The sequence below is a fragment of the Barbus barbus genome (assembly GCF_936440315.1).
Source record: "Barbus barbus genome assembly, chromosome: 15".
In the NCBI taxonomy this organism is placed as follows: Eukaryota; Metazoa; Chordata; class Actinopteri; order Cypriniformes; family Cyprinidae; genus Barbus; species Barbus barbus.
Window position 1 is genome coordinate 29,729,051 of NC_136743.1, and position 16,928 is coordinate 29,745,978.

The following is a 16,928-nucleotide window of genomic DNA, read 5'->3' on the forward strand; positions in this document are numbered from 1 at the left end:
AGGTTTGAGAAATTATAAAAATGTCTAAATGTTTAAAGAACAATGTTAGCACGATTTGAAGCTCTTAAATGTTTAAAAGGTCATGGGGCAGCTGCACATAGGGGGAGTTCCTTCAGTGAAGGGAACATTGTGTTCTATTGGCATTGTCTGGCTTCTGAGTCTCTGACAGGGAAAGCTGCACACTTCGTGTTCACACACTAGTCCGGTTGAGCAAGCAAAGCAGCATACTTCTCAAATACAAAAAAAAAAAAAGTGCAATGTGTTTGCATGATGATATCTCAATGAAGTCGATGACAGAACAGCTCAGAAAATTTATGCATCATCTGAAAGCTGAATAAACACGCTTTCCATTGATGTATGGTTTGTTATGATAGGACAATATTTGGCTGAGATACAACTATTTGAAAATCTGGAATCTGATGGTGCAAAAAAATCTAAATATTGAGAAAATCACCTTTAAAGTTGTTCAAATGAAGTTCTTAGCAATGCATATTAATAATCAAAAATTAAGTTTTGATATATTTACAGGAGGAAATTTACCAAGTATCTTCATGGAACATGATCTTTACTTAATATCCTAATGATTTTTGGCATAAAAGCAAAATCTATTATTATGACCCATACAATGTTGGCTATTGCTACAAATATACCCCAGCGACTTAAGACTGCTTTTGTGCTTCAGGGTCATAAATGTTATGTGCATAGGCCTGGTTTAACTGGAAAGGACTTATAAGCAGTTGCCAGTTTTCTTCAGCAATGACAGTAATAATAAATAATGCATCAAATCGGTTCGTTTCAAGTCTATTCCATCTATTCTGCATAATCTGTGAGCAGAAACTATACATAACTGGCATCTCTTGGCAGAAACTATGCAGAATGAAGTTCCTCTCATTAATGCTGAACTGCATTTATAATATGTTTGATTCAATGTGATTCTTTATACCAACCTGTTTTCATTTACAATTTTTCAAATGTAATCCATCCCAAACAATAGCTGACCTCCTCTATAGGGTCAGTTGTTATCGCTCATAATATCTAATTTCAATATTTTATGTCATGTCAATAAACAACTTTACGTATTAAGATGTCAGAATAGAATTGATGTTTATTTTTGCATTTATATGATCATTTCCACGAATGACAGAATATGTTTATGCAGTCTCTTACTGATACTGATAGCATCAGTTTCAAACACATCTCTGGGTCAATTAACATTTCCCTTCAGTTTAATACAAACAAATGCATAATACAAACATAATACACATGTATAATACAAACAATCCACTTCAAATGGAACAAAATATCAAGGCTTTTGCTTTCGGCAGGATCACAATGCACTTTTCAATAAGCACAAGTGATACTGGGTCTATTTCTGGTCGTTTACGGAAAACTATGCCAAGATCAGGACGTGCGTATCCAGAGCCATGGCCATTATGTTTCCGGCTTCACAGCTTCATTTTGTCTCTGTTAGCACGCAAAGATTAGAATATGAATCATTATATGTGCTTTGACCTCCATTGCAGTGCATTTGGTTGGTTTTAAGAGCCAACCTCAGTTATGCTGCAAGCAGTAGTTTCTCTTGCTCTGGTTTTATATATAATTATGTTCTATATTTCTTAATTTAGGGCATATTTGGTGAATTCTGTCTTCCAAACTCAAATTCCACTCATATGTTTTGCTATAGCTGTGGGTGACAAAGAAACACAATAAAACCACACTGACATATTGTAAATTAGGGCAACTGTCACATTATTTTGTGTTTCATAACGTCATGAAGTCACTAAAAAGCCTATAACACTGAAAAAAATGATTCATACATTTTTGAAGGTAAGTGTTGCAATCAATTTATTTTAGCTACATTTAAACGACTAATCTGACTAACTTTTAACTAAATTTGTTTATTTAAATGTAGCTAAAATAAACTGTTTGCAACCATTTACTTTAAGAACATTTAGTATAATTTATTTTCAGTGCATTTATATCATAAATCCCTGTACATAAACAGCAGATTGTGTGATAAGTAATGATAATGTTCACTACTGGGTCATGTGCACTGTTTTTTGACAATGATCTGAGCTAATTATATTCATGTATTCTTATTTATTCATGTATTTAATTTTTTAATTAGAACAAAAAACTTTTCTCTGGCTCTGAGCAACTTAAATTTTTCCCTTGAATGTAAAAAAAAAGAATTATCTGCTGGTCAGAGTAACCCATATGGCTAAAAATAGATTTCCACGTATATTTTTAAATAGGTTTTAAAATATACCAAAAATACATATAATTTCAACATATAATTTTTAAAATATATCTTCTAGCAATAAACGTTTTTTTTGCCATTTTTTGTGTATTTTTGAAAATATATTTAAAAATTATAAATGTATTTAAAAATATACTTCAGTCCAAGAAAATACATTCATGTATGTTGAAAAACTCTTATTTGTAATCTGTATTTGTTGTTTAACTCATGTGAACATAAACTACATTTGAGCAATTTTTCAAAATGTTAAAATACCCCCCCCCCCCCAAAAAAGAAAGAAAGATAGAATGAAAGACAGAATTAAAGACAGAACGAAAGAAAAAAAAGAAGAACAAAATACTACAATTTATGTTTTTTTTTTTTATCATTCATTCATTGTAAATCTAGTTTTTATAAAAGAGCAATCTGCAAATATAATTGTCACAATAACAACATTTTACAGAGAAACAATTCGATGAGATGTAATATATAAACATATATATATATATATATACACACTCACTGGCCACTTTATTAGGTACACTTTGCTAGTAACGGGTTGGACCCCCTTTTGCCTTCAGAACTGCCTTAATTCTTCGTGGCATAGATTCAACAAGGTGTTGGAAACATTCCTCAGAGATTTTGGTCCATATTGACATGATAGCATCACACAGTTGCTGCAGATTTTGTCGGCTGCATATCCATGATGCGAATCTCCCGTTCCACCACATCCCAAAGGTGCTCTATTGGGTTGAGATCTGGTGACTGTGGAGGCCATTTGAGTAAAGTGAACTCATTGTCATGTTCAAGAAGCCAGTCTGAGATGATTTGAGCTTTGTGACATGGTGTATTATCCTGCAGGAAGTAGCCATCAGAAGATGAGTACACTGTAGTCATAAAGGGATGGACATGGTCAGCAACAATACTCAGGAAGGCTGTGGCGTTTAAACTATGCTCAATTGGTACTAAAGGGCCCAAAGTGTGCCAAGAAATTATCCCCCACACCATTACACCACCACCACCAGCCTGAACCGTTGAGAAAAGGCAGGATGGATCCATGCTTTCATGTTCTTTATGCCATATTCTGACTCTACCATCTGAATGTCGCAGCAGAAATCGAGACTCGTCAGACCAGGCAACGTTTTTCCAATCTTCTATTGTCCAATTTTGGTGAGCCTGTGCGAATTGTAGCCTCCGTTTCCTGTTCTTAGCTGACAGGAGCGGCACCCGGTGTGGTCTTCTGCTGCTGTAGCCCATCTGCTTCAGGGTTCGACGTGTTGTGTGTTCAGAGATGGTATTCTGCATACCTTGGTTGTAACGAGTGGTTATTTGAGTTACTGTTGCCTTTCTATCATCTCTAACCAGTCTGCCCATTCTCCTCTGACCTCTGACATCAACAAGGCATTTTCGTCCACACAACTGCCGCTCACTGGATATTTTCTCTTTTTCAACCATTCTCTTTAAACTCTAGAGATGGTTGTGCGTGAAAATCCCAGTAGATCAGCAGTTTTTGAAATACTCAGACCAGCCCGTCTGGCTCCAACAACCATTCCACGTTCAAAGTCACTTAAATCCCCTTTCTTCCCCATTCTGATGCTCGGTTTGAACTTCAAGTCGTCTTCACCACATCTAGATGCCTAAATGCATTGAGTTGCTGCCATGTGATTGGCTGATTAGCAATTTGTGTTACCAAGCAATTGAACAGGTGTACCTATAAAGTGGCCGGTGAGTGTATGTATATATATATATATATATATATATATATATATACAGTGCCGTGAAAAGATTTTTGCCTCCTTCCTGTTTTTTTGTTTTTTTGTCACACTTAAAATATTCAGATCATCAAACAAATGTTAATATTACACAAAGATAATGCAAGTAAATACAAAATGTAGTTTTTAAATGATGATTTCATTTATTAAGGGAAAAAAGCTGCCCAAACCTGCCTGGCCCTACGTCAAAAATGTATTGCCCCTCCTGTTAAATCATGAAAGAACTGTGATTAACCACATTATTTAGGAAGCTGAGTTAAGTTTCACTAGCCAAACCCTGATTACTGCCAGACCTGTTGAATCAAGAATTAACTTGAATAGAACCTGTCTGACAAAGTGAAGACAGGTTCACAACATTTCATAAAGAACATCACACAACAGTCAAACATCGGATGATGGTCTGGGGCTGCTTTGCAGTTTCAGGACCTGGACGACTTGCCATAATTGATGGAACCATGAATTCTGCTCTCTATCAGAAAATCCTGAAGGATAATGTCCTGCCATCAGTTTGTGACCTCAAGCTCAAGCGCACCTGGGTTATGCAGCAGGGCAATTAAATCATTATTTCAAAACTGCATTTTGTATTTACTTGGGTTGTCTTCGTGTTATATTCAAATTTGATTGACCTGAATCTTTTAAGTGTGACAAATATGCCAAAAAAAAAACCAGGAAGGGGGCAAAAAACTTCTCACACCACTGTGTGTGTGTGTGTGTATATACATAATTTCCGTTTTAGCTCAGTACATCCAGGTAAACAAAATTTTGCCTTGGCAACTAGCTGACAAAGTTTTTATATATATATTTTTTTTCAATTAGTGTAAATAATAATAAAAAAGTATGCTTTTAGTTAATAAACCAGCATTGTACGTTTGTTTAAAAATACATACTGAATCATTTATGCCTTTGTTTTGCCTACAAGCCAAGCTCCCTCTAAACTATGCAACACATACACTGACTTGAGATATAATTTCTTGTGCGTCTGCATCTGCTCCATCTGAGCTGGAATGTGGCATTTGTATTGGTGTTTGATAAAGAAATGTCTCTAGCACAGGTCACAGTCTGCAAATGAGGACATGCTATTCCAATACAAACACTACAGGAATAAAATAACTGTCCGGGGGCTTGTTTGTGGCTCATTCTGACGTACGTTTTGTCTTTTGCGGGTTTTTGTTAGGAAAGCATGTGACCTGCTCTCTACTGATAATTGCTCAAGGATCCTAAACACACCTCTGGAATAATGCTTCAATATGTTTCCGACACACTTTATTTTGTCAGCATTGAAGTTTTATCACTGTTTTAAAACACTTTTGGAGTTACTGGATGATGAGTAACAGTTTTGTGGTTCGAGGTGATGTGGAAACCATGAGGTTTGTGGTGTAATGGGATAAATGGTCAATCATTATTGGGTCGGCACGCCACTGATTAAAGTGTTATTTAGGTATTATTTTAACATTTATTTCCTTTCACAAGTCATATTTGGTACTGTTGTTTTAGAAATGAGCAAACAGTGTAACAAAAGAAACTATGACAATTAAGAAATGCACTAAATCAACACAACATAATCTAAATTATTGACACAAATGCATGACAGAGGGCAAATAAAGCTGCAGAAAATGATAAATATCCCATTCCAAGTCTGTACACAAACACCAAGACAGAATGTGATGACCTGAAAACAGCTTCAACTATGCATTTATATCTACATTTCCTGACACAAATATAGATACTTGAGAGTTTACAGCCCAGTGAAATCATAATTTAATATTGATAAACAACCCCTGACGAAATATACAAAAGTATTTGTAAAATACTTTGTGCTTGTACATATAGGCCTACAATACTTGTGATATAAAAATGGCCATTTTGGAAATATTTGGCATACATGTTGCATAAATACACAAATATATAGTGAAAAACATATATAGTAGGCCCTGTGTATTACAAGTATATATCTCATATGGAAATAAATAAACAAATGTGTGTTTCTAAATATATTTCAAAATATGCAAAATATGGGCAAAAATATTTCAAAATATATTTATCTAAATATAGTTTCTGCATACAGAGAGAGAAAGAGAGTTTATATATATTAAAGGTATTTAAAATAAATTTTGGCCTATATATTTAAATAAAAAAATACATTAACACTCAAACTGGACTAGCAGTACTGTATACTTCTTGAATAGCTGTTCTTTAAGAGGTTCAGCATTAGCTGCAGTAATAAGATTATTCCTCCAGAGGAGAAAACAGGCCCTTATGCAAAAAACAAAAAAAATGAAAAGAAAAAAGTTCAAGAGCCATATATGTGGGTATTATAAGTTCTTGTAGGTGAAAAGGAAATTTTGCATGCATTTATTACATGTAATCTTTCAGTTCTTTTTACAATGTTTTGTGCAAATAACAAAAAAAACTAACAATATATACCTAAATCATATTTCCTAATACATAAATATACTCTGTACTTTTCTTCTACACCTTATCTCTAAAAAAAAAATCATATATAGTTTTTTAAAAGCATTTAAAAATACATTTGGCCCTTGATGTATTTATTTCCAAGAAAATACTTCAGTGTTTACAACATATATTTAGCATATATTTAATATACATTTTGGCCAATTTATGTACTTATTTATTTATTCTTTTTTTTTTTAATTGTAAATCTCTCATGATGGTATATTTTCTCCAAATCTTGGATTCAATAGTCTTGTCAACAGTTTGCAGTCATTTTGTGTTTATTTTTTGGAGCTGATTGTTCATACCTCATTGATCTCAACTTATGCACATCAGTTTTTGAGGTCTATAATCAATCAGTTTCAAAAAGAAATATCAATTAGGTCAAGGATTTTCAGAACAGCACAAGGGTTAAAGGTATTTGTTTAACATGGTAATGATTAATAAATATGATAAATATGACCCAAAACATCATCAGATTTTCATATAAGTCCTGAAAGTAGACAAAGAGAACTGAATCAAACAAGTGAGAGAAAAATATTTTCTTTGTCATTTATTTATTGAGAAAAATGATCTAGTGTTACATATCTGTGCGATGCAAAAGTATGTGAATCTTTTGGATTAGCAGTTAATTTAAAGGGAAATTAGAGTCCATCTGTGCAGAGGTGTTTTCAATCAGTGCAATGACTATCAAATGTCAGTAAGTGACCTGTTTTATTCAAAGAACAGGGATCTGATCATGTTTGTGGAAGTGAATCATGTCATGAACAAAGGAGATTACTGAGGACCTCAGAAAAAAAGTTGATTTTGCTCATCAAACTAGAAAAGGTTACAAAACCATTTCTAAAGTGTTTGAACTCCACAAATCCACAGATTGTGTACAAATAGAGGAAATTCAAGACCACTGTTACCTTCCTGAGAAGTGGTCGACCAACAAAGATCACTCCAAAGCAGAACGTATAATAATCTGCGAGGTTGCAGAAGTTCTCAGGGTAACTTCTAAGCAACTAAAGGCCTTTTGCACGTTGGCTGATGTAAATGAGCCCACCATCAGGAGAACACTGAGCAACCATGCTGTGCATGGCAGAGTTGCAAGAAGAAAGCCACTGTTCTCCAAAAAGAAATTTGCTTGCTGAAGATCACGTGCACAAGCCAGAGGACTATTGGAGAAAGGTTTAATGGATGGATGAAATCAAAATAGAATTTATTGGTTTAAATGAGAAGCTATTATGTTTGGAGAAAAGAACACACTTAAGAAACTTATCCCATCTGTGAAACATGGAGGTGGTTGTATCATGGCTTGGGCCTGTTTTGCTGCATCTTGGCCAGGACAGCCTGCCATCATTGATGGAAAAATTAATTATTCCAGCAAATTCTAAAGGAAAACATCAGGACATCTGTTTAAGAACAGAGTCTCAAGAGAACGTGGGTCATGTCGCAAGACAACAACCCCAAGCACACAAGTCATTCTACCAAAGAATGGTTAAAGAAGAACAAAGTCAATGTTTTGGAATGACTGAGTCAAAGTCCAGACCTTAATCCAATTAAAATGTTGTGGAAGGACCTGAGCAAGCACTTCATAGGAGGAAACCCACCAACATCACAGAGTTTAAGTGGTTCTGCACTAAGGAATGGGCTAAAACTCCTACATGTTATTGTGCAGGACTGATCAGCATTTACAAGAAACTTTACCTTCAGTTACTGCAGCAAAGGGGGTTACACCAGATACCGAAAGCAAAGATTCACATACTTTTGCATCGCACAGATATAACACTGCATCATTTTTCTCAATAAATCAATGACAAAGAAAATATTTTTCTCTCACTTGTTTGTTTCGGTTCTCTTTGTCTACTTTCAGGACTTATATGAAAATCTGATGATGCTTTGGTTCATATTTATGCAGAAATATAAAAAATTCTAAAGAGTTCACAAACTTTCAAGCAGCAGTACACAATTAAATACATGTAACTATTTTCAAAATATACAGGCCCATATGTGTGTCTTGATATTTACATAATAAATATACACTAGGGCTGCGACGATAAATCGATGCAGAATCGATTCGTCGATCAATTTTGAGATCTTCCGAATGCATCGCGATTCTGTCTGGAATCGATTCTGAGCTTAGATTTTAACAGAAGATGGCGTGTGTGTAAGGATTGGGAAACAAGCAGAGTACAGCTGTTTCTAAAGCATGCAGTGCCATCTGCTGTTAAAATCTAAGCTCAGAATCGTCTCGAGAAATAATCGCCATGCATTCGGAAAATCTCAGAATGGATGCTGAATCATTTCTCCATTCCCGATGCATCGATTTATTTTCCCAGCCCTAATATACACAGTACACACATATATATGTTTTAAACAAAAACTTTTATTTTGGATGCGATTAATCGATGCCCAGCACTAGTTCTGATCTGTTTTTGTCTCAGGGGTCCTCAATGACAGAACCGTATGCATCTTCCAAAATCCGGAGCACCTGCGTTTGCGCCGCGCTTACATCCGGTCCTCGCAGCTCTCGGCCGAGGCGTTCAGACTCTCGCTCTGCCCTCACAAGCTCCAAGAGCTGAACGCTTCACATATACACAGCGACCTCACGATCTCAAATGTTCTCCACAGTCTCACCTCCAACAAGTTCTGCAGACAGGGCCTCCAGACGCTGCTGATGGACGGCTTGCGTCTGTACGGGGAAGCAGGGGAGGAGTCGCTGCAGGCCTCCTTCAGCATGCTCTGGGGCTTGAAGAAGCTCTCTCTGGCCTGGGCGGACCTGGATGACAGAGGTTTGGAGGATATCTGTGCCATGCCCATGCTGGAGAGCTTGGATGTCTCTGGCACGAACATTACGGATCTCAGACCTCTGTTGAATTGTCAGTCACAGCTTACGTCGCTGACTGCGCATGGGCTTCAGAAATTGGAGATGCCAACCTCCAGCTTCATCTTAGTCCTCTCCAAGCTGCAGTTGCTGAGGCACCTGGACATCTCCAATGACAGGCTGGTAATGGATGGAGACCGTTTGGTGCAGAAGCTGCTGGAGCGCCCGGGGATCCTTCAGAAGCTCGTGTCTCTGGATGTGTCGGGCTGGAGAGGTGTGAGCGACGCTACCGTCCAAGCCTTTGTGGAGGATCGGCCAGGGCTGAGGTTCATCGGCCTGCTGGCCACTGGAGCAGGAGGATCTGAGCTGCTGTGTGGAGATGGAAATCTGAAAGTAAGACTTTTCTTTCAAACTAAGTCAGGGGTCATGAATTGACCATTTGCAAAGAGCTTGATTGTTTCTCTCACAATTCTGAAGAAAAACATTAGGCAACTAAACAAAATCTAATGGAATTTATGAATGGAATGATTTAATGACTCACTCAAGATTTACTAGTTTCTTTACTGGATGAATCAGTGGAAATTGGAGTATGTTCAAATTTTAAAGCATTGCTTATACAACACTCTAGAGATTGTATTGGTGTATTGTGTTCCATTCAATTTATGCCTTAAATGTTTTTCATAAAAAGGTCTTAAATTCATGTTCATAAAACCTGCAGAAACCATGATGTAATGTCTTTTTACCTGTGTGTTCTGTGAAGGAGTAGCCTATCACATCAATTGTTGTGTTGTTGTAATAAAATGAGACATAGTGCACAAAGATTTGGTGGAAAAAAACTGTTTTAGTGCCAAAATGCACACAGGGAAAGCAAAGATTAGAAAACCATACCAAAACGTACAAATGTCAGACTTTTTACCAATGCTAATGGCACAGCTGCTGAGATAAAAGCAGACTCCAGTTGTGTCCGCTTTAGAGAAATAGAAAACGACAGAGATTTTTCTGTGTCAGTCAATGAACACTCAAGTATAAATGCAGAAAGGCATATTCAAGAGTTGGCATGGCTCATCGCATGATCATCGCACACAGGAAATGCTTGGTTACTTTTATTATTTTAAAACTAATAAACTTTTTTTTCTGGTTTTCTTTTTCTGTTTCTATTTTGTTTTGTTTTTTGCATTTTCATTTTAGGGAAAGTTTTACAATTTTTTGTTTCAGTTATAGTTATTTTAATACAATAAAACAGTTGCTTTGGCTTCTGTCTGAAAAAACAAACAAGCAAAAAAAAAAAAAAAGTTTTTTACATTTATTTTCAGTTAACATTTATTTTATTTCAAGTAACACATTTTTTTAATGGTTTCTATTTCCTGTGTTATTTTTAAAACCAAAGATGATGCAAAATTCCTAGTAAAATTATAAGTGCACCTCAGGAAAACAAAAATGCAATTCATGATTGCTTTAATCTAATATTCAGTGTCATGACGCAGTAAATACTGATGGGAGAGCAGACAGAGAAGCAGACTGGATCCACTGCGATTACTATTTCAGATTTACAGTACCTGGAAGCTGAATGTAGAAGCAGCAAAGCGAGCCGGGATTCTTGCTGATAGTCAAAAGTCTGGTTAACTTGCAGAAAAATACATTTCACTGCCATCCCATTACGTCAGAACTAATAACAGATTTTGCCAGGAGCTGCAAATGCATACTAATTTGTAAACACATGCGGGTGGCTGGAGAGTCCAACTTAACCCAGCTGTGCGAGTGCTTGAGGAGATACAGCGACCGTGAGAGTTTCGTTCGGGAGGTCCTTGCTCATCTCTACAGTCACACCAGTGACATGGAAGAACCTCAGCCACACATCCTAAAGGTACAAAAAAGTCTTCTGTTGTCTGATCTGGATTTGTTAACTAAACATGACCAGACCTCATTATATGGTATGTTATCACTATAATTATGCTATAAAATTGGTTAAAAAGCATTATTTGTTTAGGATTTTGGCAATTACACCAAAACTGAGGTGCATAAGCTCAGATCAGTGAGCCCTATGATCAATCAGTTCCAATCAGTTTTTTAGTTCATGTCTATACTAGTGTACCCCAGGAAGTTGACAAAATAGCTCAGAAAATATCAACATTTTACAGCCTTTATCATAAGGTTAAATGAACCAAACATATTCATGACTTGTACACAGTGTCAAATAAAATTGTTCATCCAATGAAATCTAGAAGAAGAAAGTCCCTCAACCTAATACCGCCTGTCTATTAATAGCAAATAGCAAGTCATCCCAGACTGCATTGCAATCTTAAGTTATTAAAAAAGGACAGCCCTATTTATTTCAGCGAGTACATCAGCACAGGTTCTTCAAACCATACCATGTGGCCTCACTAACATGTCACATGCATTTGTTCCCTAAAGTTTAATTGGATATGTGAATGGCTAAATGATGAAGCTTCTTTTGCAAAGGACTGAATGGACAGATGAATCATGAGTAGACCGAACCGATGCATTTATTCCCCTTTCTGTGCAAGTATCGTCCAGCAGAAGGCCTCTGTGGGTGTAGTGGACTCCACTCTGAAGTTTGCATTGAGCGCTCTGTGGAACTTGACAGATGAGACGCCCACCGCGTGTCGCCATTTCATTCAGTGCCAAGGAATGGAGCTCTACATGGAACTGCTGGAGGTGAGCACACACACACACACACACTTAGCTAAAGCCTGGAATATACTGCACTAAAGTTTGAAATTTCATAGAAAGTTGCGTAGTGTATGATGGACACAAGCTGAAGATTTTTAGCTTCAGAATATGTTTCCATCCAGTCGAGGGATATCAAACACGCTTGTTATTTTGAGCTGATTTTAGAAGACATATTGTTTACATTTGTCATGTGTCTCCAAGCAACAGGGCACATGTTTCTGAGAGCCATTGGAAAAGAGAGTTATGACACTTCCATAGACTTTCTTTCGAAATGGAGAATGTGGAAGTGATGTGTGTCGTGGGGCAACCAATGGTTTCAAACTATATTTCCAGCACTGAACACCATTCATTTAGTTTCCCAAAAACAGCTTCCGCTTACGTCAGTTTGTGGAAGTGAGAGAAAAGTGTTTAGAATGTTTTAAATATGGATCATTTTCTTACAAAAACGCATGGATTTGCTACAGGAGGCCTTTATTCACCCCCTGGAGCCGTGTGAGGCTCCAGGGGGTGAATAAAGTGTTTATTTGACTTGTTTTGGACTTTTGAAGAAAAAAAAATTACCCGTCCATGCTATTGAAAAGCTTGGAAGAGCAAGGACAATTTTTAATATAACTCCGATTGGATTCGTCTGAAAGAAGAAAGTCACATATACTTAGGATGCCTTGAGGGTGAGTAAAACACAGGCTGATTTTCCTTTTTCATCAAAGGTTGTTGCATCTCTCCTTTCAAAGGCTCTGGTGTTTCTGTGTGAGTTTGTTGTGTTCAGAACAAGTGCAGAGTCTGTAGTGTGTGATCATTTAGTGCGTGATCTCCAGTTTTTCCTCTGTAACTTATTCAGAAAGTTGGCAAGTGAATCATGCCTGGTGTTTTTAAAATCGTGTAGTGTAGTCATGCGCAGTTTGGCACATCTGTAAACTATTTTAAACAATAGCCAACAAAAACAAAGATTCTTGCATTTAAAGGGACAGTTCGTTCAAAAATGAAAATTCTATCATCATTTTATCACCCTCATGTCATTCCAAACCAGTATGACTTATTCTGTGAAACGCTAAAGAAGATATTGTGAATAAAACCAATTCGGTTATCACTGACTTCCATTCTGAGACATTTATTAAAACATCTTCCTTTTGTATTCCACAGGCGAAAGAGACTCAAATGTAAGTGTTTGTTAATTTCCTGTCTTCTCATCACTCTCTCCCTTCCTCCAAAGTCTTATTATTCTGAGTCCTCCGTCCAGCAGAAGCTCCTGGGCCTTTTGGTAAATATATTTTAAGTGTTATTGTCACGTTTATGGTCTTGCCCTGATGGATTGTATTAAAGACTGTTTAATTTGAGTTTACTCCTCGTCTCGTGTTCCTCCCCGTTGTGTGCACCGTGACAGTTATATGCTTGGTAAATGTATTGTTTACCATGTTATATGGTAAAATTGGAGGAAATTAGTAGATTAACTACAAAGTAACAAGATCAACAATAGTTAATTGTAACAAATAAAGTAACTCGGAATATTTAAGTTTTTTTTAGAATTGCATAAATATTACAAAACTTTCATCTAATTTGGTTTTAATATCTAGAATGTTAGTATTCTAGTATTGGTTGCTTGTTAATAGACTAATACCATTTTTCATTGTTCATGCATCCCGGTGCATTAACTAAAAGTGATTAATTGAGCCTTATTGTGTCTTAAAGTGTTAGCAGGGGCAGTTTGGACTCCTTGAACCCTTTACAAATTAAACTTCTTCATGCTGTGGTTTATGTTGTCATTTATCACATATTCTTTTCAATTGAACTGTGTGGATTTCATTATGTTCTAGACGTTTTAAATTACGAATAGATTGCTCAACATTGAAAGCAGTGTATCTTCTCCTCTCTCTGTGCTGCAGAATAATATAGCAGAGGTGGAGGAGCTGCGGAGGGAGCTGATGAATGAGGATCTGGTGGAGCACATTGTCTCACTCCTGATCAACCCAATGGTGGAGGTCAGTTACTGGAGGGATCTTAGTCAGGGGGGCACTTGTGATTGCTGTATTAAAATGTCATGATGTACAGCCATTGCATTTAACTCACCCAACCAGATATTCAATCAAACTAATTTCAAGCAACTAGGCAGAAGCTTTTTGATCAAAAGGATCATCAGAAGCATAAAACTTTATATTATAGGAAAATACATTGGCAAATTCAAGGAATAGACTGTTCAAAATGACTCTTCCTCATTTACTGACACCACCTACTGGACTAGAGTGTGTGGTGCTAAATGATGCACAGGAGAACATGGACTGATGTTACAATTAACATGTGCACAAGGACAAGTTCATCCAAAAATGACAATGCTATCATCCTAATTCACCCTCATGCCACTCCAAACCTGTATGTTTTTTTTTTTTTTACTTCTGCAAAACAAAAGAAAATATTTTTTTACTCAAGTATTCCTTTAATTATCAGGGTTTTTTTGTTTGTTTTTTTACCAAATTATTGATGCCATTGAAAAATAATCAGAAAGCCAGTAGTTTTCTTCTGGCACTTTTGTAAGTGTTAATGTGAGTCTTAGTGCATGGTTATTAAATGTAATTCACCTACGTAACTATTCATTAAAATCTTTGTTTAGTATTTCTGATAAACAAGAAGGTGTATGTCCATAATGTAGAAGAAAATCTGAAGGCTAGAGACTGTTCTGGTCACTTTTTTCCATGCATATACAACCCTGTTTATTGTATTTGAATAAATAAAAAAAAAACAGTATTGGAACAGTCTTCAAAATTTGAAACAGTCATGCAAATTTGGAATGGAGCTATTCATCTCTCTCAGGACGTTCCAGCCCTTCTATCCTCAGCTCTGGGCTCTCTGGGCCATACAGTTTGTCTGCTGTCGGAACGGTAAGAAAAAAGCCAGAGAGACTAATAAATAGCACGCCTCTTGAGATACAAGATACTCTTGTTTTTCACAGATGCAAGTAAAAAAGTAATTAATGATAATGGTGTAATTTAGTTTACAGTGTGATGATAGTCACGTTCTGTTGTTGTAGCCCCTCAGTACTGTAATATGCTTCAGAGTGAAGGAGGAACAGACATACCGAGGGTCCTGAGCTCCCATCCAGACACACACAGTGACGTGAAGTGTCTGACAGAAAACATCCTGACGATCCTGGAGCGAAATCTTCATCCTGCAAACTCGGGTACAAAATGTGATACATTGGCTGCATCCAAAAACTGAAAAATGCTGCCTTCGGAAGACACATTCCAAAGAAGGAAGGCATCAAGGCACGTCCGAATCCAAAGTTAGCTTCACTTCCTGTCTCATGAGATGCCTTCATCTGATCGATTTTTGAAGGCAGCATAAATGTATGCTTCGCTGCCTTTGATATCCTACAATCCTGTGCATTCTATGCCGTGACGGTTGAGCTACAAATATAAAGATAGCGTCTGAAAGTTGCGTTTGGTAGTTAGTTTGTGTAAATGTATATTTCTGATTAACTTTTTGCACTTTTGATGATAAAATTAGTATTATAGTAATTAAATATTTGTTTAGTTATCACCAAATCTCTTTCTATTTTGTTGTAGATCATTAAACCGTTACGCTGCCTCAGAAGCCTGTCTGAAATCCGTTTCGTGAGGTGCCTTCGTGCAAAAACGCTGCCTGCAAAGTCATTGCCTCATAAAGCAGCGAGGCAGCAAGTCAGCTGCCTAAGTTTCAGATGCAGCCATTATCATACCTAAATAACTTGCCACATGCTATCATCATGTTTTGTAAATGTTGCTCCATGCTACTTGTCAGATTGATAATGAATCACTTAAAGGTGCTATGTGTAATTTTTGTTCACTGTACTAAAGCATAAAAATACCGTATGTTTGCATACTTGCTCCCCAAAAACAATGCTACAGCCAGTTATTCTACTTTGAAGTATGCGTTCCGTGTCGGAATGTCTGTTGTTTTTGGTCTGTGTGACTCCGCCCACTGCAAATTTACCCAATAGTATTTCAACATTCAAGGTTGCCATTTGATGGAAAACAATGTATCGCAGCCATGGAAGCCAGTAAACGAGTCAGATATCACAGATTCTCCTCGACCTAAAAAGCCTCAGCATCCATCTAAAAAGCTCAATGACTATTAAAATGCATATAAATCAACTCATCAACTTGCAGTGTAACGCTCGTCGCCTTCCATTGTTAGTAGCGCTCGTTTCTGTTGCGCATCCTCAATCTGGCAACCCACATTATCATCGAGTCTGAGGAAGCAAAAGAAAAAACTCTCTTCAGTATTGTGCATTTGGATCGCAGTCCCCATTTTAACTGCTAGCTGTCAAAATTACATCCTGCACCTTTAAGCAATAAGTCTTAAATATCTGTATTTTCAGAATTCTTCTTGTTTGGTCTGTGTTTTTTTCTAGTGGAGGATTTTCATTGACGAAAGAAACTGGATTCATTAAGGGATGACAAGAATGATGAAAAAACATTATTTCTGAAAAAACATTATTTCTGAAAAAACATTATTTCACTATTTTTTTATGAATCTAAAATGTTTTGAAATGTCTCCCTAACAGGACACATAGTGGCACATCCCTTAATGAATCCAGTTTCTTTCATCAATGAAAATCCTCCACTAGAAAAAAACACAGACTATAGTATTTGACTCTTCCTCATCCCAGTAAGATGATGTGGCCGCTCGGACGCAACAATATTACAGGCAACTTCTCCTTGTGCTCCCAATCCAGGCCATTTGCCATTATTACGACTTTAATCTCGTAATCTTAGATATCTTTTATTTTTTAAAGTGGCACTAAAACGCCGTTGTAGAATTTCCATTATCAGATGCATTTTTACACCTGTAGTAAGAATCTTACCTGGAATGTTTGGATGTGTATCAACAACCACCAATAATCCACTAAACCTTTGAATCTGAACTGTGCTTGTTGCATCTTGTTGCCTTGCTGCCCTCTCAGACAATGACCTCGCAGGCAGCGTTTGCAATGAAG

General features: G+C 36.7%; 1 protein-coding gene across 1 annotated transcript; it reads left to right on the forward strand.

Moving 5' to 3' along the window:
- Positions 1–8,603: 8,603 nt before the first annotated feature.
- Positions 8,604–16,360, forward strand: LOC306881611 (protein zyg-11 homolog; the record flags this gene model as incomplete). Its single annotated transcript, XM_079435778.1, has 8 exons — positions 8,604–8,610; positions 8,892–9,664; positions 10,995–11,170; positions 11,797–11,947; positions 13,173–13,220; positions 13,843–13,984; positions 14,982–15,131; positions 16,344–16,360. 8 exons carry the CDS (start codon positions 8,604–8,606, stop codon positions 16,358–16,360), a joined length of 1,464 nt encoding a protein of 487 aa, XP_079291904.1.
- Between the last annotated feature and the right edge of the window lie 568 nt (positions 16,361–16,928).